This window comes from Hippocampus guttulatus, chromosome 1 (genome assembly GCF_054856545.1).
Source record: "Hippocampus guttulatus isolate MCC_2025c chromosome 1, RoL_Hgut_1.0, whole genome shotgun sequence".
Lineage (NCBI taxonomy): Eukaryota > Metazoa > Chordata > Actinopteri > Syngnathiformes > Syngnathidae > Hippocampus > Hippocampus guttulatus.
This window is the reverse complement of record NC_141261.1, coordinates 9,086,071-9,108,455: the sequence shown is the minus strand read 5'-3', so window position 1 is coordinate 9,108,455 and position 22,385 is coordinate 9,086,071. Positions and strand designations below refer to the sequence as shown.

The 22,385-nt window shown below is 40.5% G+C and overlaps 1 protein-coding gene across 2 annotated transcripts in view; it reads left to right on the top strand.

Moving 5' to 3' along the window:
- Positions 1-1,938: 1,938 nt before the first annotated feature.
- The window catches only part of nphp4 (nephronophthisis 4), a 130,014-nt gene continuing 109,567 nt past the window's right edge, over positions 1,939-22,385 (top strand). For both annotated transcript variants that reach the window (XM_086107872.1, XM_086107878.1), the window contains exons 1-4: positions 1,939-2,299; positions 3,340-3,477; positions 21,554-21,714; positions 21,944-22,008. In XM_086107872.1, the coding sequence (XP_085963998.1) occupies positions 2,123-2,299; positions 3,340-3,477; positions 21,554-21,714; positions 21,944-22,008 (541 nt within the window). In that variant the 5' untranslated portion in view covers positions 1,939-2,122. The remainder of the gene's footprint in view (positions 2,300-3,339; positions 3,478-21,553; positions 21,715-21,943; positions 22,009-22,385) is intronic.

Here is a 22,385-nt window from a genome sequence, read left to right as displayed (position 1 = left end):
CATTTTAGAGTGACCAGTAGCAGTATTTGTTGTACAAGAAGAGTGACTACGTCAGTTACTGTTTAGGGAGTTAATGGCTAGAGGGAAGAAGCTGTTTAAGTGTCTGCTGGATTTGGTGCGCATGGATCTGTAGCACCTGCCTGAGGGGAGTAGCTGGAAAAAATGGTGGGCAGGGTGCAGGGGATCCAGGAGGATTTTCCGTGCCCTTATTTTGATTCTTGCAGTGTGCAGGTCCTCAAGAGTGGGTAGGGCGGTGCCGATGATTTTTTTCTCCGCTGTCCCGACTGTCCGTTGAAGTCTGATTTTGTCCTTTTTTGTGGCGGCCCCAAACCAAACCGTGATGGAAGAGCACAGGATTGATTCGATAACTGCCGTGTAGAACTGACTAGCACCTCCTGTGGCAGGCCTTGCTTCCTTAGATCTTAGATCAATGGTACAATTGTATTACTTTATTTACTGCAATCACAGTAACAAATAAATGTACTGGTAGATCAACTTACAAAGAATAACATTGTTAGTCTGTTTTTCAATCTATCACAGAAAATATTTGAAGTTTTAAATTTGCATGGAAAAAAAATCAATGAGAGCAGAGCACCACTACAGTACTACCTACTGTGCTGCATGTGGAATTACACTTTGGTCTTAAACAAGGAAAAAAAAAAACATGGTCCAAAGGTCCTAGTCATCCACCCTTGTATCACATACAGTATATACTCTGACATTCAGACATTTCATTTACGAGCATTCATTTGCTGGAAGATTTGCCACATCCAACATGGAAACGCAAAGACATATCTTGGAAACGAGTCATTCTGCTCATGATGGAGTCAGTCTACACATCTATGCTGGCTCCGCCCACGATTTGTTTTGAATTTCCGCTGTCACGGCTACATATCCCAGGAGGCATTGCGTTGTGTCGTCTCTGTCTTATCAAATTAATTTGTTTCTTGTCATTTCCTTTTTTTTGACTACCCTATTAATGTTGTGTTTTGGCTAAAACTTGAGAATTGTATACTGTGCAAAAAAGCGTTGGATGGGGAAAAGTGTGACTCTCGTCAAATAATTTAAACCCCCCCAATAATTTGCATATTTGTTGGGAAAGTTTCACATTCAAAAGTGTAAATTTCTAGACTCAACTCCATTATTTAACCTATTTTGGATTTAAATGGACATCTATTTAGGGCTTTTGAAATAACAAATATATTCAGAAATATTTAAAGAATAAATGTTTTGGATATTCTTGTTTGCAATATGAATTATTTTTATTGTTACTTTCTTTTGTTTGTTTGGCATGATTTATCTTTCGTTTTACATATTGCTACAACGTGTATGCAACATGTTAAGTGTATTGACTGCGATTGAAAAAAATAATACTTTGTGTTTTCTTGTTCTGAATTCTGAACATCGCCCATTACCAAGAAAATGAGCACAAATAAATTACTACGAGTACAGTACTACAGTATACATTAACTATAGTGTACTGTATATGAGTAATTATAAATACTACCACGAGTACTAATAAAACTAATTATGATAATTCACAGAAAAAATATATTAATATAATAAGCTAACAAATATCAAAAAACAGAAAGATAGATTTGAAGCCAATACTAGTACTACAATCGTCAGTTGCCAGCATGACCAACTGAGTGGGAGCCAAGATGGCAACGTGATTATTACCATAGCAACCGACGCTACGTGATAGGCGACACCAAGCACGAGGTGCAACAAACACACACATCCATCACCAAAATCCGTTCTTTGTAACACTCCACCATAAAATAGATCGCTATCCTTTTATATAATACGTTATTCTCTTAATCTTTATATACGTTGTCGTCTTAATTAGAAATACTCGTGGTGCAACGTTTGATTTAATCGCTGACCCCCGTGCACATGATGGTACGATCCAATTTTTAACATGGCGGCTCCCCTGTATCTGCTTCGTCGAATCCCAACCACGATTCTCTTAAATAAACGTGTCTTTCCCGACTTTCACCCCCAAAGTCTCAGATGTTGACGGCACGTCTGTTAGTTATGTAGATGTACTGCAAACGAGGACACGCCTTAAATGTGATCCTCTAAAAAGATTTCACGGCACGATGTCGCTTATGCCACAAGTATGGTAAAAACAGATGAACTATCGTCTATGGCGGACAGTTGGAGAGACGTGTTTGAGAGGGGACGTTTGATTCCTCCGTCCGGGCAGATGGTGCGCCAGGCTGTGGACGGCCACCTGACTTCATCCCGCGGCGTCCAACTCACCCTCGGTCGAGTCACAGCGGCGCATCTCCCCAAGGTGACAAGACTCGCTGTTAACACTTGCTAGCTCGCTCCAGATGAAGGGGCTCCTGATGTCATTTGCATGCGGTAAAAACAAATGTGAGCATTCATTCCATTTAATAAAATGTACAAATAAGGAAGTACAGTGCAACATTTACAGTACTGTAATTAAGTAGACTTTACGTAGACTTCAATTGAGAACAGTTTCGTGATCAAATAACTGTACCACAATTGAATTGAAATTCCATTAATCTTTTCCAACTCACCTAAAAGAACCCCCCAATTTAAATGCATGTTTTTAACAAATAAATAATTTCCAAACCTGTTTCCCAACTTGTTTTGAGCCAAAATGCACATTTTACATTGGGAAAAAAATTAATCATGAAACACCAAAATGTAACAAAAGGTTTGAGCACCGAAATAATGTCTCAGTTTACTCACAGTGTAATCTTGGCCTGTTTAACTGAACACACAGTTGATTCATAGCTTTATTGTTATTATTATTGTTATTGTTATTAATAATAATAAAGGGTAATACATCAGGATGTATTGTATTGTATTTTCGTTATTATTATTATCCATCCATTTTCCGAACCGCTTGATCCTCACTAGGGTCGCGGGGGGTGCTGGAGCCTATCCCAGCCATCTCCGGGCAGTAGGCGGGGGACACCCTGAATCAGTTGCCAGCCAATCGCAGGGCACACAGAGACGAACAACCATCCACGCCCACACTCACACCTAGGGACAATTTAGAGCGACCAATCAGCCTGCCATGCATGTTTTTGGAATGTGGGAGGAAACCGGAGCACCCGGAGAAAACCCACGCAGGCCCGGGGAGAACATGCAAACTCCACACAGGGAGGCCGGAGCTGGAATCGAACCCGGTACCTCTGCACTGTGAAGCCGACGTGCTAACCACTGGACTACCGGGCCGCCCTTATTATTATTATTTATTTATAATAATAATAATGGAATATACACCTTTTCAAATATTGAACTTGCTTGTGGAGTCTTTGTTGTCCCACGAGACAAACCGGGGGTCTTCCGTCCTCACAGGCGACCCCAGACGCTGAACCAGATGCTACCTACCAGCTGCGAGTGACATTCTTTGACAGAAATCACCAGTATTTCTTTGGGAGAACATGGAAGAGCAGCCCGCAGAAGATGAAAAACAACAAGATGACCCTCAATGAGGTAATGCTATTTAATTTTTTTTATTTTTCAATTGATTAGATGACGTGACTGCTCTTGACATGCACACATCCAAATGAAAGAAATACAATTACCCAATCCATCAATTAACCAGGACCCAATTTAAACTGCGCCATTGTCCCGACGATAGTCACTCTCTTCTGACAGAACCAATACACAAGGATTATTATTCCATATGACCTTTATTTTATTGAACATTTACTCGAGCTGGGCAACAAGGTGTGCTGCTGGTAAGCTTGTCTTCTCGAGCTTCCCAGTTGTGAGATTTGGGGTTTGAATCTCAACTCAACTCAACTGTATTTATACAGCACTTTAAACTTTCCTATGTGGAGTTCGCTTGCTCTCCTTGTGAGGGAAAACTTTCCTGTGGTGGTTCAAAATGGTGACGAAAGGGACGACAATACAATACACCTTTATTTATTTTGTGCTTTCACAACCGCTGCAGCTGTAACACAGCGCTTTACAGAACATTTAAAATACTACGTCCAAGAAATTAGAATATCGATCCATATGTAAGGCGGACTGTCGGTTTTTGAGAAAATCGAATGCTTTTTAGTGTGCCTTATAGTGCGGAAAATACGGTAATAGGAGGTGAGCAAAATATTTGACAAAGCTCTCATTATGAAGCAAGATGGAAAACTACGACCACAGTTATAAACGTTGTTCCTCGAATGCCTCTCTGAAAATCAATACGGAACATCATCAGCTCGCAGAATATTTGATACGGCTCTTGTATCGGATGTCATTGGTAGGCGTGCTGATTTACTGCTGATGCATTGCGATGAGCCAGCAAACATTTATCCACATGAGCATCTGTAATCATGATACATTTAATGAGACAAGCAGCACATGTTTGGTCTAATTAGTTCGATATGATGAACGGTACTCATCGGTTGGGGTCACTTATTCATCAAAACAAGTCCTTGTTACATGAATTGTGTTGGTCGGAGAGCAGCACAATTCATTCGTTTAGTTTCACCTTTTATTCGCTTTGAAGTACATTTGCTGCACCTGCGCAATATAATAAGATCCCATTTAAGATATGAATCAAATATTCTGTCTGATTATAAATTTAATATAAGGTAAGTAAGTGACTTTGCATGACCCGAACTGGACAGAGCATCATGGTCAAGTAAACCCACACCCCCATTAACTTATTTGAATATATTAAGGTCAAATTTCTGGAATGTCATTTTTATAAAAACAGCACTGCTGAGCTCTTTTACATTTTGTTCATTTTCAAAAGAGTCACACTTGACTGGAAATAATACCCGGCGAGCAGTGGCCGGTTGTTCACTACGTGTCACACAGTACTGTACCCAGTTCTATTGCTATAGACGATCATCCGACCTGACCAACTCTCCCAGGCCTTTCGCTTATCGACCGTAATCAGCCTCACCTGCAAATAAGACCGGCAGCAAGCTTCTGAATTCTATTATCCGTCTTGGGATAATAACAATAATAGTCATAGAAACCAGATCCTATCCTATTGGGATGATAAAGTGGGCTAGGCCTGCCTTTGTGGTACAGCAAGAACAGCCTCCAACTGGTCTTGATGAGTGGCAAATTGCTGTTTGATATCCAAATAATATTAAAAGGGAGTCGCAGGAGTCTCTCCAACCTCCCGTAGTCAGCTGTGATGGATTGGTTTTAATATCATGAGAAAGGCAAATATGCGCGGTGATAAAAGAGAGACCAGACCGCGAAACAAGATGTGTTCACAGTGAGGATTTCAGTTGCGTTTCTTGTTCAACCGTGATGTTGGAGACTTCTGCTTGGAAAATGAGCACATACAGATGATGATCTGTTTTTTTAAGAGGCTGTTGGGTATGCAAGACTGCACTGAAAAAAAAAGGTAATCCAACATACTCCTGTAACGACCATTCTTACTCAATCTTTATTTTTCATTTGACCCTTCATAAATATTATTCAGGTTTTGTGATGAGCAAAACTATAACAAAAATAAAGATTTGCACGCACTTTACATGCAAAGCACACGGAGGTCATGGAAACGGGATTTCAGAACATGGAGAGGGAAGTGTCTTCCCCCCCCCTTCACAAATCATCTACGACTAAATGCCAATCGATCTTTGTCATAATTGTTCACTTTCCCTGAAAAGTTTTGAAACACTTCTCTCTATTTTTATATCTGTCTTTATATTCAGAACGGCAACAATAAGCATTTTATTCATAAGCATGCAACGGGGCACCTTACAACCCCCCCCCCCCATCATATAAAATATTGGGTACCTATTTGAATAAACCAAAAGACAGGATTTTCTGCTTCAAGTGAGGGTGAAAGATGAATGAGTCTTGGATTCCGTCGAGATTTTGCCCTCTCATGTCAAGGCCGAACCAGCAGAGGGCAATGTTGCGCCTCAAATGGCGCAGAGTGGATCAAGCGAGCACACGAGGCACAAAAAACGAATGTGACTCTTTCCATATTATCTCTCACTCTGATCACCTCATTTACCTGTCTGCACATGGAGGAGCTGCTAATTTCTTCCCCGACCTGCGACATTGTCAGTCCGACAGCCGTGCTCTGGAGAAAAGGCCACATTTTGCTTCTGGCCTTCTCAAACTTGTTTTTGAAAACATTTTTTTCCCCCCAAATATGAACTAGAGAAAATAGCATCTCCATGTTTGCAACACTTTTCAAACCTTTCTCTAAAATCAACAATGACATAAACTTCGGTTGGTCTGATTGCTCCAAAATTCTGCCACTTTCGTCAACAAAAAGCACGGTATGGTATTGTACACCCCCCCCCCCCCCCCACACACACACTTTTAAAAGTTGTGTCGAGGAACAAAATAGCTGATCTGTGCATTCCACTTGGGTATTGACTGGAGTGGTACCGTACTGCACCTCAAAGGGTGATGCTTGCCACACAAAATGGGACTTGAAAGACCCCCAAAAAAAGATTTACTGTTGTACAGCCTTCTGTCGCTGTGTCCTAAACCCACCGAAAAACTTGTTACTATTTCCTCAAACATCCACGTGCTAATTTAAAAAAAAACTAACAAACCCCCCCCCCCCACACACACACAAAATGCCTGATGTCCTTCCTACGCTGCTGCTTACACAGTATCTCGTTCCTTTGTTGAATTAATTAAGGATGGTGATTTGAAAACATTGTAATCTTAATTAAACAAAAGAGCATCCGAAGCACGGTAAGAGTGGAAGAGAAGGACGGTTAAATATATCGACAAGCTGGAAGAAAATTAACTCCAGCCAACTGATCCTTGTAAGCCTCGCGGTGGGAAGTCTCGAGTTGGCGTTGAGTCGTGGCACCCGACTGCAATCACTCACCATCAGTTTGTCTGGCAGCTTTATCTGCTAATGCTAACATTTTGAAGATACTTCAAAATGGTTCCCACAGCAGGTTATGGTCAACTTCGGCAAAGTAGTTCGGACAGAATGAACCCTTTCAGGGATAGCGGTCACTATGGTGGATATCTTATCGTGTTATCAGGTTACAGGGTGCATGAAAGGGTTAATGAGGTTGTTTGTTGGTGGCCGCCAATTGTGAAATCCAACTCCAAGACCAAAACTGAGCAATCATTTCAAATGTCCGTCTCTTTTTCATTGGCAGGTTTCATTGTGTGGTGGCGTCCCAAAACTCGAAAAAGAGAGCATACCTAAATTAATCGCGATCCAATTTGTCCGCCTTTGTTTATAAAAAGGCATTCTCTTGGGAATAAACCGCTTTTAAAGTTAAGACGGTTCAGACTTTGTTGCGATAATGACGTGGAGGCACACAAAGGCATTGCAAATTGGACCTGTCAGTGAAGTTGCTGTTTAAAAGATTTTTTTTTTTTCCCAATAGAAGCGAAATCCACCCAACATAATACAGCTGAAGAACAACTGCTTTCCTGTCTCCGGCACATTCTGTTGGCATTTTCAAACCTGGCTGTTTTGCCTTTTGATTGCGAGCACGAGTCACATCTATTCAAGCGTGTTTGCTCAGCAGCCACAATGGAGGAAGCGATGCCCTTTCCCCCCCCACCCCCCGTCCCCCAAGTGCTAACACGAGAGGTGAGATTAATTTCATGTCAACACTTCCAATCACAAAAGACATTTCGAAGAGTCCTTTTGTATTGCTGTATATAATCTCGCGTGCCCTTGACTGAATGCAAGAAAACAACTTGGAAAATGAAGCAGGATGTTCTCTGCCATCTATTCGTCCATTTTCTTTCCCGCGTGTGCTCAGTCGGGTTGCAGGTGAGCTGGAGTGTATCCTGGCCGACTTTAGGCCAGAGGTGCTGTTCATTCCGGAACATGGACTGGTCGCCAGTCCTCTCATAAATGCACATCAATTCAAATCTTTATATGATGTCGATAATGCTGGTGAAGTTGAACATTAGCATCCACAGGGTTATTTTGGGGGGGGAAAAAAACAATTCAAATTATATTTTGAAAAGAAACAACCTCATATATTTCAGTTGTAATGAGGATAACATTCGAATAAAGGATATCTTATCTTATTCAGTGAAGACTCGAAGGGCAAACTTTTACCTTCAAAGTGAGGTTCGTGTGACTGAAATCACAGTTATCACTATTTATGGCCTAACTTTAGCCAGCATCATTGATCAATTTTGCACAGACTGCTTCAAGCTTTATGTTGCCATTTTCTTTTCATACTTAATTTTCATTTCATACTTTTTTTTTCCAACTTGAGATTCTGTGCATTTATTTAATGTCAGCCATTTTTTCTCAAATTGGGAGAGTCATTTTGACTAATTGTTGAAGGCCTACAGAAAAATATAGTTCTGTAGCTAAGTAAGCATGGAACCTACCAAAAGAGATCTTTAACCCTCTTCTTTCACCAGGAAAAGTGGAAAAGGAAAAGTAAGTGCAGATGCTATATATATGCCCTGCGATTGGCTGGCAACTGATTCAGGGTGTCCCCCGCCTACTGCCCGAAGACGGCTGGGATAGGCTCCAGCACCCCCCGCGACCCTAGTGAGGATCAAGCGGTTCGGAAAATGGATGGATGGATGGATGGATGGATGGATGGATGGATGGATATATATATATATATTTATATATATATATATACAGGTATATATATATATATATATATATATATATTGCATTTTGTGATACCTCAGATATCTAAAAAAATAATTTTTTACTAAATAACATCACACAAAAAGGGCACTTTGATTGCAAAATAACAATTCAAGAAAAAAAACACTGCACTAATGCATGAACTGTGCATGAACTTTTCATGAACGTTGACCTTTATCCAAGTTCTCACCACCACACTGCAGGGGCGGTTCTGGATCAATTTCACTGAGGGGGCCGGGCTGGGGCCAGGGGTTTTGATGGGGGGGGGGGGCACACACAACCCAGGGCTAAAAAGACAGATTCAAAATCTTATTTGACTTTTTATTTCTTCAGACTTTGAAATTGTAGTCATAACATTACAGTGATGAGAAAAAAACAGTATTAGGAGGGCTAAAATGTCTGCAAGCGTAACAATACGTCTGTTGAGAATATTCAAGCCAGGGGATGATATGGTACCAGCCTGCCGGGGACAAAAATTGCAAATACACTGAGGCTAGATGTTCTACATGCATATAATTATCCAAATTTTAAAAGGCAATGTCTTATATATTGATCCTGTTAAATAAAAATTAAAATAAAAAGGGAGACTAAAAAAGTTACACACACACACACACACACACACACACACACGCACACACACACACACTCACACAAACACGCGCGCACACTCGCGCGCGCATACACGCACACACACACGCGCATTCACGCACACACACACACACAAACACGCGCGCACACTCGCGCGCGCATACACGCACACACACACACACACGCGCATACACGCACACACACACACACAAACACGCGCGCGCACACACACACACACTCACACGCACACGCGCGCACACACGCACACACGCAAATAGCACTCGTGTCGTGGTAATTTTCTTCTCTGCGGACTGCTTCTCATTTTCCCGCTCATTTTTAAATGGCGCAGCGCACTAAAGGGTCCGACTAGAATGTTCCACCTTTCGCGTCGCCGACTCGGCACGACTGCGTAATCTGCGCTCGGAGGGGAGGCCACAGGGGGGGCCAGAATCGGTGCTACAGGGACACTGGCCCCCGTTGCCCCCCCCCCCCCCCCCCCAGAACCGCCACTGCCACACTGCTTTCGCACACCACCTCGCCACGTGGGATCGCGTAGTATATAACACGCACCCACTCACATCCTGTGTGGACCAAGAGCTGATCAAAACCACTCCTGCCATCTAGTGGTGATATATCAGACTGAAATCATTACAACAGCCCTCACCGAGGAGCTGCGCAAAGCACTTTATTATTATTATTTTTTTTAAATAAAAAACACCCAAAACACATTTTTATGATTTGGCTGTAAATAATAGAGTTTTTGCAAATGTATTTTTAATGAAAATCTGTCAATTTGAATTCCATCCCAAAAAAACAAAAACAAAAAAAAAAAACAATGAATAAAATGTATTGTAGTAATGGTTGCATATTCCAAAAACTCATGTAACTCTTGTATTGATCATTAAGAGTTTGGTTAATTTTGTAGACTGAATTGGTCCAGTAAAGGTGAAGATGGATTTTTTTTTCACCAGTTTTCAATTGCAGTCCACTTGCATCGGGTAAAAAATGGATTAATCCAGGAGACATGATTAAAAAAAGGTTATCTGTAGAATTTACCCCCTCTTTTCCCCTACTATTTTTTTATTCAAACATGTCAGGGATTGTATAGCTCTCTGCTGTGTACCCCACGTATTTTCTCTTTCCTGCTGTTATTCTTGATAACTGTTGCTTACACATATTTCACATAAGTGCAGCAACATGTACTTCCGGTGAATAGAATTATTATTATTTTTTTTAAATCACGTGATTTGAAAATGCCACATGCTGGACTGTTAACAAGCGTCATTATCGTATCTGTTTGTATAACATCACGTTCAACCAGCAGCTTTTTTTCCCCCCCTAGCACACATTTCCACAAGTTATAGAAATCAGGACAAATCTTTCTGCTCAGCCGGTGTCATTGGGCTCACATTGTCAACCACACGCACAGCGAATGTATTTGCACTTGCATTGCTATGTTTGCCATATGCGGGCGCCCGTGTAGATTGTATTGTCAGTCAATGGAGGCCTTTACAGCATTTAGCCTCTTTCAGCAATTCTGCAATACACACATTCATTATTCATAGCTTTTTTTTTTTTTTGCTTTTTTTTTTTAGACACCAATTGCACCTTTCAGAAATTGTCCACAATCATAACTGTGGAAATGTGGTTGAGTGACAAACATTTTGTATGAAGTTAAGATGTTTTTTTTTAAAGATGCTATTTCTGTTGGACTAATATTTTCTTGGTTGGGGGCTCGCTTCCCAAGTAAGCGTTAATCATTGTGGTTGTGCTGTGAGAAATGATGGCGAGATGAATAAGGAATTGGGGAATGTTTTTTTTTTTTTTTCTGTATTTGGAGGAAAACACTACGACCGAGTGCAGCCATGCAAAGCAATCGCTAATTAGTAGTGGTCATATGCTTTGCTTCTCTGAGGTATTTTATTTTTTTATTTTTTTGTCGTGCTATTTTGAGGCAAGTGGAGCGTACCCAAGTAGAGACGGAGAATCTGCATAATTTTGATTATCCTTTGTCAAACGTCATTTAACCCTTTTCAGGGACAGAGGTCACTACAGTGGACATCTTATCATGTGATCAGCTTACAGGGTGCATGAAAGGTTGCATTTATTTGTGATACTGCTTTGAAATCGATAGAAATGCCTTAGTGGGCGATGGTGGGTTGTACATGCTCCTACCTAAGTGCAGTCACTGGAGTGGTTTAAGGAAAAAAAACATTTGGAAGAAATGTCACTTCTTGTGCACGTTAAAAAGAAGGAATTGGCCAGCTCATGGGTAAACGTATGCAACGGTGGTGTCCTATTCTGTCGGTAGACGGCTGCATATGGCTGCAACCGCCGATGTCAGTGTTGTCAGTGAAGTTGATCACCTTGCTTAGATTTTTAATTGATAGTAGTTTCCAAAAAATAAAATAAAAAATACAAGATGAAACCGGTAGCATTTCGTGTTTGGCAATACTCCATCATGAATAAGTCATGCAAGCAATTTAGCGGCAATGAATGCTCGTGAGCTGGGGGAGTGTTTCTTTTCCAGAGCTGCCAACTGTCTCGGATTGTCCCCATTTTGTTACGCAAATCTCTGAACTCGACCTCATTACGACTGGAACGTGGTGTTCTGGATATTTAAAAAAAAAAAAAAATCATGGGTCACACAAACTGCCCAAACAAGTTGAAATGAGCAAAAATACTTGGTAGATAATTTCGTTTTTTATTTTTATTTTTTGGACAACACGCTGCTTCTGCCGGTGGCTCGGGTGATGTTATGCGTGGCTGTGGAAGCAATCAAATGAGTCCAAAATTAGCTGAGAGTTCCCAATTTGACTGAAAATAGTCTTTATATTATGTCATTAATCCGATGTCATTATAAACCAGGACAACCAAAAATGATTTTTTCTTTGCTTGAATAAATAACATGACTTGAAGGTAAACATTTCAGATTGCACTTTGGATATTTTGTTCATCAATCAAAGTCGAAATATTTACTCTGATTGACTTTTTTTGCATTTATCCAGGTGTTTTATTTTTATTTTGTCAGTGTAGGTTACACATCAACATAGTTATGTCATCTATTTTTAAATTGGATTGGACGTCAGTGGAAAAGGCCTCCTGTGTCAGAACTCCTTGAAAGTTTGAAGAAAATCAGTCCCGAATTGTTTGTAAGTGTTGGCAAAAAAGTCCAATGGGCGCGTGATGGACTGCGGCCAAATCCTCGCTTTTCCCGGATTACAATTTAGAATCAACACCAGCCATATACAAGCGGCCGGTTGACTTGCCATCTGTTATGAAAGCTCATTAGCCCAAAACGACCTCGAGGAGTCATGCTTTAAACTGCTAAATGACCAGTGGTGAACCCAAATTGAGTGTTGTGTTTTTGTATCTTCTGTTTGCCGTGTTCTTTCACAAGGTGTGCCCCCCCCACTAGTGGACGTAGCGAGCCCATGAAATTCTCTGCGTGGAAAAAGCCGGATGATTGATGGACAAAAGAGCCGCTATGGCAGCACAGAGAGGCTTTCCGGGTACCTTCTGTGCTTAATTCCTTCTTCCCGACTGGCATACCACACAGAGCGAGAGAGAGAGCGAGCGAGTTATACGCTTCAATTATACATGGGGTGGGGGGGGGGGGGGCGAAGGCTGCGAGGGCTGCCGGAGAACTGATCAATATTTCAACTCCAAGGGGACAAAACATCTAGCGGAGCAGCTGCTGCTTAACCGCTTTACACTTCGGAGCGGCACACCCTGCACCACACAAGCTATATAGACTGAGAATTGAAGGGAATTCAATGGACCACATGGCACCGATGTTGTAGTTAAAGTGGGTGAGACGCGGGAAGGCGTTTTGCTGTCATGAGAGCAATGATGCCATCGTTCTGCAGAACGCCGTTTGTTTTTTCCTTGCGAGTATGCTGATGCTGAAAGTATGAAAGTAACGAGATGCGCAATGACAGCAGCAGGCACTGAAGCAGGGGCAGGTCCACTCTTATTATTTAATATTTTTTGGGGAAATGCACTCTATTGATTTTCTTTCTTTTTTTTTTTTTAAGTGCTCCATAACTAAAGTTCAGCTGAGTTTGAGTTGTTTGATGTGTTTTGGACGGCTGGTTTGTTCCAGAAGCTCAATTATGGTGTCGTGGTGAAGCCTGTTGGTGCAGGCATTTAGTAGGATGAGTACAAAAATGATATTTTGTGGGGGGGTTATAAATGACTGAATGAGTTGACTGCTTGGAAAGGATGGCAAAATCAAGTATTCTCTTTGGTACAAGACAATGCTATTCATGCAATTTTTTTTCTCTGCTTGCAGAGAGTTTGCATCTGTATTCACAATGCGCATGCAGATGGGAGGACAATAGTACACACGTATTATTGTCGTACGTATATTGTTTCTCCTGATGCCTGGTTGACATTTATGGTGCTTTTTTTTCCCTTTGATATCTTGCGCATACAATATTAGTTGTCAGTCACTACAGATATTTATATTAATTTCACAATTTTCAGTAATGGCATCTTCTACAACAGCCGTATCCCTTTGTTAGAACTATATTCATTTAACATAATGTTAATTATTGCGGTTGTACAAAGTGTTTTTTTTTTTTTTTGCTGTGGTGTACAACTGGGAGCTCGGTCTACCTCATTTAGTTAGACGAGTCAGTCCAAAATATTATGTGCAGCTCGTGCAATAGTTTCAAGTCAAATTTAGATACATATTTGCGCTGTACTTTGCTGCTGTTGATCACTTAAATTTCGACATTTGGAGCCTGGAAAGTTCCAGTGTTGCTTTTATCCTCTAGAACATTTCAAATGGTTGTGCTCCTCTTGCATTGCCGCCACACACTTGCACACACACGCACACACACTGTGCCTGCGGACTGACTGTGGGGCATTTCAAACCGACTAAATGTCAGAAGACCAAAACCTGGGTAAAAAAAAAAAAAAAAAAAACTTCACCAAGTGAGAACTGCAGCGTGCAGTTGGCTAAACTGGAGATGTTTCATTATGGAGAATATGTTCTTCTTTCTTGGCATCACTTGCCATACTGGGCACACCGGAGGATGTGCAAATGTGTATAAACGGGAGCCTGCATCAGCGATGGCAACTCTTAAGTTTGCTCTGCGACTGGTGCAAGGTATCCTCAAGGCTAGTCTGGCTTTTCTGTTTACTCTACTTCAGACGAGATAGTGTTGTGCCTGTCAGGACTTCTGTAAATCAAGAGGTTCACGTTCCCTCCGGACCTTCCCCGAATCATTTGTTTCTCCAAGTCAGTTATAGAGCCATCATCCATCTTCGTCTGTGTCAATGTCCATCATGAATTCTGCTAGCTTCTGCATTTATTTTATTTATACATTTGGTTCATTTGCTGATTACGAGCTTTTTGATCAGACAGTGTGAGAGCTGCCCACTACAACTGCCTTTATCTATTTATCTGCCTGACAAAACCCAATTCGAGCGGTGAGCTTTTGACTTGTTTGCTAAGGAGGGTCAGTCTGACAGTCACTTGTAATTTTGCTGTCCATAATTTATTGAGAAGTAATCCCATCATTAAAAAAACAAACATTAGGAGATCTTCGAAACACATGTCTTGCATGTCCGCTGAATCTTTTTAGGGGGCACCACAAAGGCCAAAAGTATTTGCCTCACAAATACTGCTGTTGGCATCCAGATGGTAGGTATAAACCAACGTGAATTTCATCTAATTTGATATATATACTGTATATATATATATATATACACACACACATATATAATACAGATTTCTCATTTCCTCATTGTATTTTCAAATCAGCTTTGCAAAGTTTGAAACATAGCCATGGGGTACTGGTATATACAGTACGTCTATCCCAAATGTGCGCAAGATCAGCGGAAAAACCTGGTCGCCGTCAGCTGTAAGGTATTTACAGTTTACGTCAATCAGTTAATTGCCCATGCAATCACTCATTGACTATTTCTGTTGTAAAATGCCCCCAAAGCATTTTGAGCCCTGATCAATTAGGGGCACCACAAATGCGAAACCCTCATAAATAGAGTGCTTAAACCATGCCTCAACACCAATGTACGATTAGCTTGAAAGTCTACACCAAAGTCCAGCTCTGTGTATGTTGAGTGCTCTCAAATGACAAGAATGGCCAAAAAAAAAAAGGGACAATTTATCTGGAATTTTCTTGACGTTTACCCTGAAACCTCAAATTTATCAAATCAACAGTCATCATTACACATTTATCTGTAACCAACTATAACTTCATTCCTTCAGTTTTTTTTTTGCTCATGCCACAAATATTAAATAAATAAAACGTACTTAACTCTGTCTGGGTATAAATTGCATCATTGTCACCTTTCCTTGAAAGGATTTCGTAGGAATATAATTGGGCTGTAAATTCAGTAATTGCTGGAGTCATCTTATCTTTGGCAGTTAGATCAGCTTCTCCTTGTCGGCCATCTGTTCCGCCCCCCAACCCGCCCTCCCCCAATCCCCCCCCCCCCCCCCACTTGTCCGTTTAACATCAACCCCCCCCCCCCCCCCCCCCCTCCTTTATCCATAATTCATCTCAGGAGACACAAACATTCATTGTTTTTAATCAAAGAAAGTAATCATTATCGCTGGAGAACGTTTTTTTTTACACTATATATATATATATCAATCACTATATACATACTGTATATATTTTTTATAGGTGTATAGGCTCGCTAAATTCATTCGATCTCTGATCCTGTTAAATAGACATCATCAAATTCCTGAATTTCATATGGCACTGGTGTCAAACCCAAGGCCCCGGGGGCCAGATCTGGCACGTCCCATCATTTTATGTGGCCCGCGAAAGCAAATCAAACATGTCAACTTTCATAATGCTTGCTAAAACTCGACCAAAATTTTAAATTCTCATTCTCATTCTCCCCTCTCATATGGTAATAAGCAATTTCTCATTATTTTCATGTGATATATGAATAACTTGAAAGGTTTATCAAGAAATAAAAGTGGTTCAATATTTTTTGGTCACACATCTTCCATAGATGTTGGCATGATTAAAAAAAACCAAAACATTTATGTATTTTTTTTGTTAGTTTCAATATTAATTTTTAATCCCTGTAATGGTGTCCTTAATCATACAATAATCCATACATTTTTTTTGTCTTGCATTAAATGGAAGAATTTTACAAAGAATACAAAGAATTAGGGATACAACGATACCTTTTTTTGACCAATATGATATATATGGGATGTATCACTTTTTTTTTTAAACAATAGTATACAATACGTCCCACTTGCCACGATCCTTTTTGCGTGCTTGATGTAATTACGCGACGCCAACCGGAGATGATGTGCACGAGTCGAAAAACGAAGAAAAGTTGAATCAAAATAACATTCACACCCGAATAATAAAACGGTAATAGTAATTAGAATCTAATACGTTCCACTTGGCATTTGTAAAGGATTTCAACGGCAACCGTCTTTCCAAGATGAAGTCCTTTCTTGCAAAATCCAAAGTTTTTCCACACAAGCGAACGCATTGCTTCGTCTTAAAAAAAAAACTCCTCTTCTTGGTTGCCACGATCGTTGTTGCATGCTTGACGTAAATACGCGACGCCAACCAGAAATGTTGTGCACGAGTCAAAAAACGAATAAAAGTTGATTAAAAATAACATTCACACCCGAATAATAAAACGGTAATAGGGACTTTGAGTATACAATCATTTCGTTAATTATAGTCAATAAATTATAAAAAACTACATTGGGTCGATGTGTGGCCAGCATTGATGTGCCCAGCGCCAATCCACGTCGCTGGCTTGCATGGCAGACGCATCGAAACAACAATTAAATAAATCAATTGTTACTCCCGTGGAGAAAACAATTGTTCAATACACAACTGGACAACATTTTTAAAGAGGAAAAAACAATCAATGGTCACTGAAAAGACGTTTCGGGGCTGCTTTTTTGCATCTGGTGCTCTGCGTCTTGAATCTGTGCAGGTTACAAACACATTTCAATACTGATCAAGGTATTCTGGAGTAAAATGTGCTCACTGCTCAGTGCCAGAAAACTTGGCTTCAGCAGAAGTTGTGAGGTGTCTGCCAAGCAGATAAGGACCCAAAATATACAACTGAAAACACTTGAGAGTGTCTAAGAACAAAATATTGGCTTTATCTAAATGCGACCGAACATGTGGCAGTGGCTGAAACCTGCAGTCAGTCGAGTAGGAGCCTATTTAATTTGTTCACAAGGAGTCAGCCAAAATTCAGTTTGACAGCAATAAAATCTGAAATTGAAATATTAATTTAAGGGCAGAATCCGGTTTATACCTTCTTTTTCAGTATTTTGTTTTTAATTTCTGATTACTTTTGTCATTTCAGTGACCCGTGTTATTTTTTGTTGTTGTTGGTTGTTTGCGGAAGCGTATCAAGCAATTCTGTCCATTTTTATATGATCTGACTTAACATTTCATACCACTTTTTGGTTCTGTCATCCAGAAAATGTGACTTTCTTGGGATTGGTATTTGCATATACAGTACATAAATAACATCCAGGTCCCTTTTTTAAATTCTCAGTTTTTGTCTGCTGATGTGAACGTCCAGGCTGACTTGTATAAGCTGTAGTGCAAGTCACAGTCATTTTAAAAGAACGTCCTGTAATTTCCCCTATCCCTCATCCACGCAACCGTCACATCTCTCCAAATCCAGTGGCTGCCAACGAATTTCATTCTGAGAGGATGTGAAATGTAACCTGCTGAATGTGTGCCAGCGAAATGACTTTATTTCACTCACTATTTGTTGGAAACGCATGCCAAACCTCGCTTCACGGATGAAAATCCTCTGGAGTGATCCTTGCCCGTTTTCATAGAACTTGTTGTCTTGTAACAGCAGAATCTCAGGGCGCGGTCACGTGGAAGTCAACAATGACGCGGGAGTTTGCAGATATTCTGATTCTGATTCTGAAGAAGTTTACATAATGCAACAAAGCTGAATTGTGTTTTTATATAGCCCCCACAATGCTCAATGCTGTAAAACATCAGGCTTTCATCCTAGACACACGCATGCATACAAGAATATTTTTTTTCGTAACAATCGTACAACCTCAGAGACTCCATTATTACTGTTGATTTATTTTAAAGTCCGTCATCATATTTTTAACCAGCCGGTGAGAAAACGTCCATATTTGATGTGTTCCCCCCCCCCCCCCTGTTAAACAGAAATTGAGCAACTGCTCCATGGGACTTCTTTCATCCACTCTCATTTCTGTTTTCTGTCTCTTCGCCAGAAATTGTAACAGAATCAATCTAGACATGTATTAAAGCTGTGAGAAAGATGAAAAAGAAATTGGATCTTTTCACTTGGAAATCTGTCAGGAACAATGTCCACCTCTGGATTACACTGAGTGTGTGGACTCTGGTCTGTGATTACAATGCAATTTTGCACGTTGTGAACCAGGCAGATGACAATGCACTGTACGGTGTTTGTAAAGGTACAATAGAAGTAGCAGAAGTCGACGGTGTGGTTTCTGTATAGGAAAGGAAATTGAATGGAAGGCTTTGAAGACTGATTAACAGATATGGTGGGCTAAAATAGACCTGGGCTCTAAAATTGCATTGGTCAACAGCAAAATTTAATAAGAGATGGCTTTTCCTCCCTAAATATATATTTTTATGCAGATTGAAAAAAAAAAAAAAAACTCACCTTTTTTTTCCTCGCACATCAGTTTTTTTTTAAAAAAGATATTGTTGTTTGGGTGGATGGATGGATGGATGTTTGGGTGTCGTGACCGAAAGAACGAGATCCCGGATACAAGCGGCCGAAATGAGTTTTCTCCGCAGGGTGTCCGGGCTCTCCCTTAGAGATAAGGTGAGAAGCTCGGTCATCCGGGAGGGGCTCAGAGTAGAGCCGCTTCTCCTCCACATCGAGAGGAGCCAGATGAGGTGGCTTGGGCATCTAATTAGGATGCCTCCTGGACGCCTCCCTGGTGAGGTGTTCCGGGCATGTCCCACTGGCAGGAGACCCCGAGGACGACCCAGGACACGCTGAAGAGACTATGTCACCCAGCTGGAATGGGAACGCCTCGGGATCCGCCAGGAAGAGCTCGAAGAAGTGGCTGGGGAGAGGGAAGTCTGGGCTTCCCTCCTAAAGCTGCTGCCCCCGCGACCCGACCCCGGATAAGCTGTGGAAAATGGATGGATGTTGTTTGGGTTTTTTCAATCTATAAAAGCTTGCGCAATATATATTTTATGACGTTTCAGAAAAAAAAATCCACCTTTTGCGGAACCAAACCCTTCAATCATAAATCATGCAGAATATTACTATATTACATTTATTATTATAATAATTATTATATTAATTGTTATTTTTTTTCAATTATTATTATTATTATTGTTATTATGTGTTATTGTTAAGAAAGCCTGATGTACTAAAGAAAAAAAAAAGGCCAGATTTGGAATCATTGCCAAAAAAAAAAAATCATCAAGAAAAGTTTACTTGCCTCCCAGATTAAAAAATACATAAAATTAATGAGCTGTGTAATGTATTGTCCGAAGGCTGTTTCCTTAAACGTTCTCGTTTGTTTCTTGTATTTGGCAGAAACACACTGAATGTTCAATGAGCCGTTAATAAATCAATAAATAAAAAGAAACAAAGAACAAGATTGCACTACAACATCGGTGCTAATGATTCAGTCAGGTTGAGTGCAACTCCGCCCCCCCCCCCCCCCATTTTCTTTGTTGAATATCAGTTTTACCCCCGTAAAAACCTTGCCTCTCAGCCGGGATGTTTATTGTTTTTGTTTGTTCAAAAAATAAAATTGAAATCAAAATTAAAACAGTCACATTTCCAACTTTTGCCGTTTTATTTGTTTCAAATGGAAAACGAGCCAATTAATAGAGACAAGTGGCATCCGCTAATTGAGATAATACATGACAAATGTTCCAACTGGACGCCATGGACTTTTTCGATAGTGTTGTTTCAAAATGCCTCTTTTATAATCCGTATAATACTTATAAATAAGTCTTTTCAAAAGGTAAAAAAAAAAAAAAGTGGCAAGCTGTATTGAAAATGGATGCATGATTTGGTTTCTTAATCAAAATGTGTAGTTCAGCTCTGTGGTGACTGCTAGTGGGTGTAAAGGTCCACTAAGATGAATTGCATTATGAAAATGAAAAAAAACAAAACGATATCTTTTTGATTATTTTTGAAAACCACATTACACGGGCGGCATTGTGAGAACAATAATTTGTGAATATCATATTCAGGACTTTCTGCATGTGAATGAGTGAGATTGTGCGCTAATATAGAAACAAATACCACCACAACTACCTGGTCCGGACTACCAAGTCTCTCTCCAAAATCGTGAGTGTCCTTCTCTGAATGCATATAAAAATAGCAAGGTTCAACCTTTGCAAATCTATTCAGTAGAGGTGCACATGCACACTAATGTGAGAGCTCTGATGTCAAATCCTCCACAGTCCGGTCATCCTGTCAATCTCGGATGTTTGGCTACTCTTTTAAGGGAACTGCAGGACGCAGAATGAGAGAGAAAATCAAAAGCTGCACACCACGTCGACGAAATAATCCCCAACACCTCCACCCAAGAAAACATTTTTTTCAATCTTAGCAGTTTGTTCTAGCTACAATCAGGTGTCACCATCTTCGATTATTTGACCTGACGTCCAGTGACGATCATACATACACACATCTTTGTTTATATGGTACTTTTGCAACCACTGCAGCTGTAACAAAGCGCTTTACACAACATTTAACATAAAATAAGAATACAACCAAACACAAAATGTTAAAAAAATCAACAATAATACAACTGTAACAACTCCCAAGATGTAAAAGGGGGTTGCAACAAGCAGTATATATTTGTAAATTCCCAGCAACTGTATGGGATGTAAAAATATCATTCTAAGCACCAGAGGCATTTTTTTACATTCATTTTCTTGAATTCATTCATTTCCATTCAGTTTCTACATTCGGCTAGTCATGATTTGGTGAAATATTTCTGAACTCTAGATTTTTCTATACAATATATAATCTGGACACAGTAATGCACCTATAGTGTAAAATATGGTAGTTGAACTCCAAGTGTAACTACTTTTGAGGCACTTCAACTTCAAGTGTGATCGCTGCAACACTTTTCTTCTTTTAATCCAGAAAAGTAGTGCCTGATAAAATGAACATATCACACATGGAGTTGGTTCGGTTTGGTTAGAGTTTCAAAATATTTTTTCCCGTATTTCTAGGGATCCTTTGTGACTAACTGCCTGATTTAACACCATCAGGCAGTTAGTTGACTCCCCTGATGTCTCCCCTATAATGTCTTTGATTATTGGAATGTTTGTCCTTGAAATTCTGTGACATTGGATCAAGTCATTTTCTCTTCCCGAGCAAGTGCCGTTTTATGATTAACAACAACATTGTCCTCTCCTCCAGATCCTGTACTTCCATACATCTCTGCGGTTACCCAGCAACGTGCTGGTTTTGGAGCTGGTGGCATTGTCAGCAAGGTCAGATGGTTCGCAACAGGCCGTGGGGCAAGGCTTCACCGTTTTGGATCTTTTCCCCAACAAGACAGAGCCTCAAGGGGACAGAAGGTGATGAGCCCATCTTTGCGTTTCGTTGCAGCCTGAGATGAATGTTTTTGTCAACAGGTGATAGTAGGTCAGCAACGTTATTATTAGCGTGGCTACTTGAATTTTGTCCTGAAAATTCCATCTTGTTTGGACCAAGTACTTCAATGTTTGCTTTACAATGTCATATACTGTTCATACAAGGCCAAATATACTAATCAGGTTTTTTTTTTGTTTTGCTTTCAACATATAGACTGAATCTACTTCATGGATCACCAAGAGTTCTTCTGCACCCACTGCTGAAGGATGTCGTTGACTGTAAGAATCTTTCATCTTTATTTCCTGCGGATTCTTAAAATCTGGAAAGGCATTGCATCCATCCACCCATCCATCCATCCATTTTCGAATCCGCTTATCCTCATAAGGGTCGTGGGCGTGCTGGAACCTATCCCAGCTGTCTTCGGTCAGAAGGCGGGGTACCTGAACTGGTAGCCAGCCAATCGCAGGGCACACAGAGACAAACAACCATCACACTCACACCTTGGGACAATTTTGAGTGTTCAATCAGCGTGCCATGCATGTTTTTGGAATGTGGGAGGGAACCGGAGTACCTGGAGAAAACCCACACAGGCACGGGTAGAACATGCAAACTCCACACAGAGAGGCCGGAGCCGGAATCGAACCCACAACCTCTG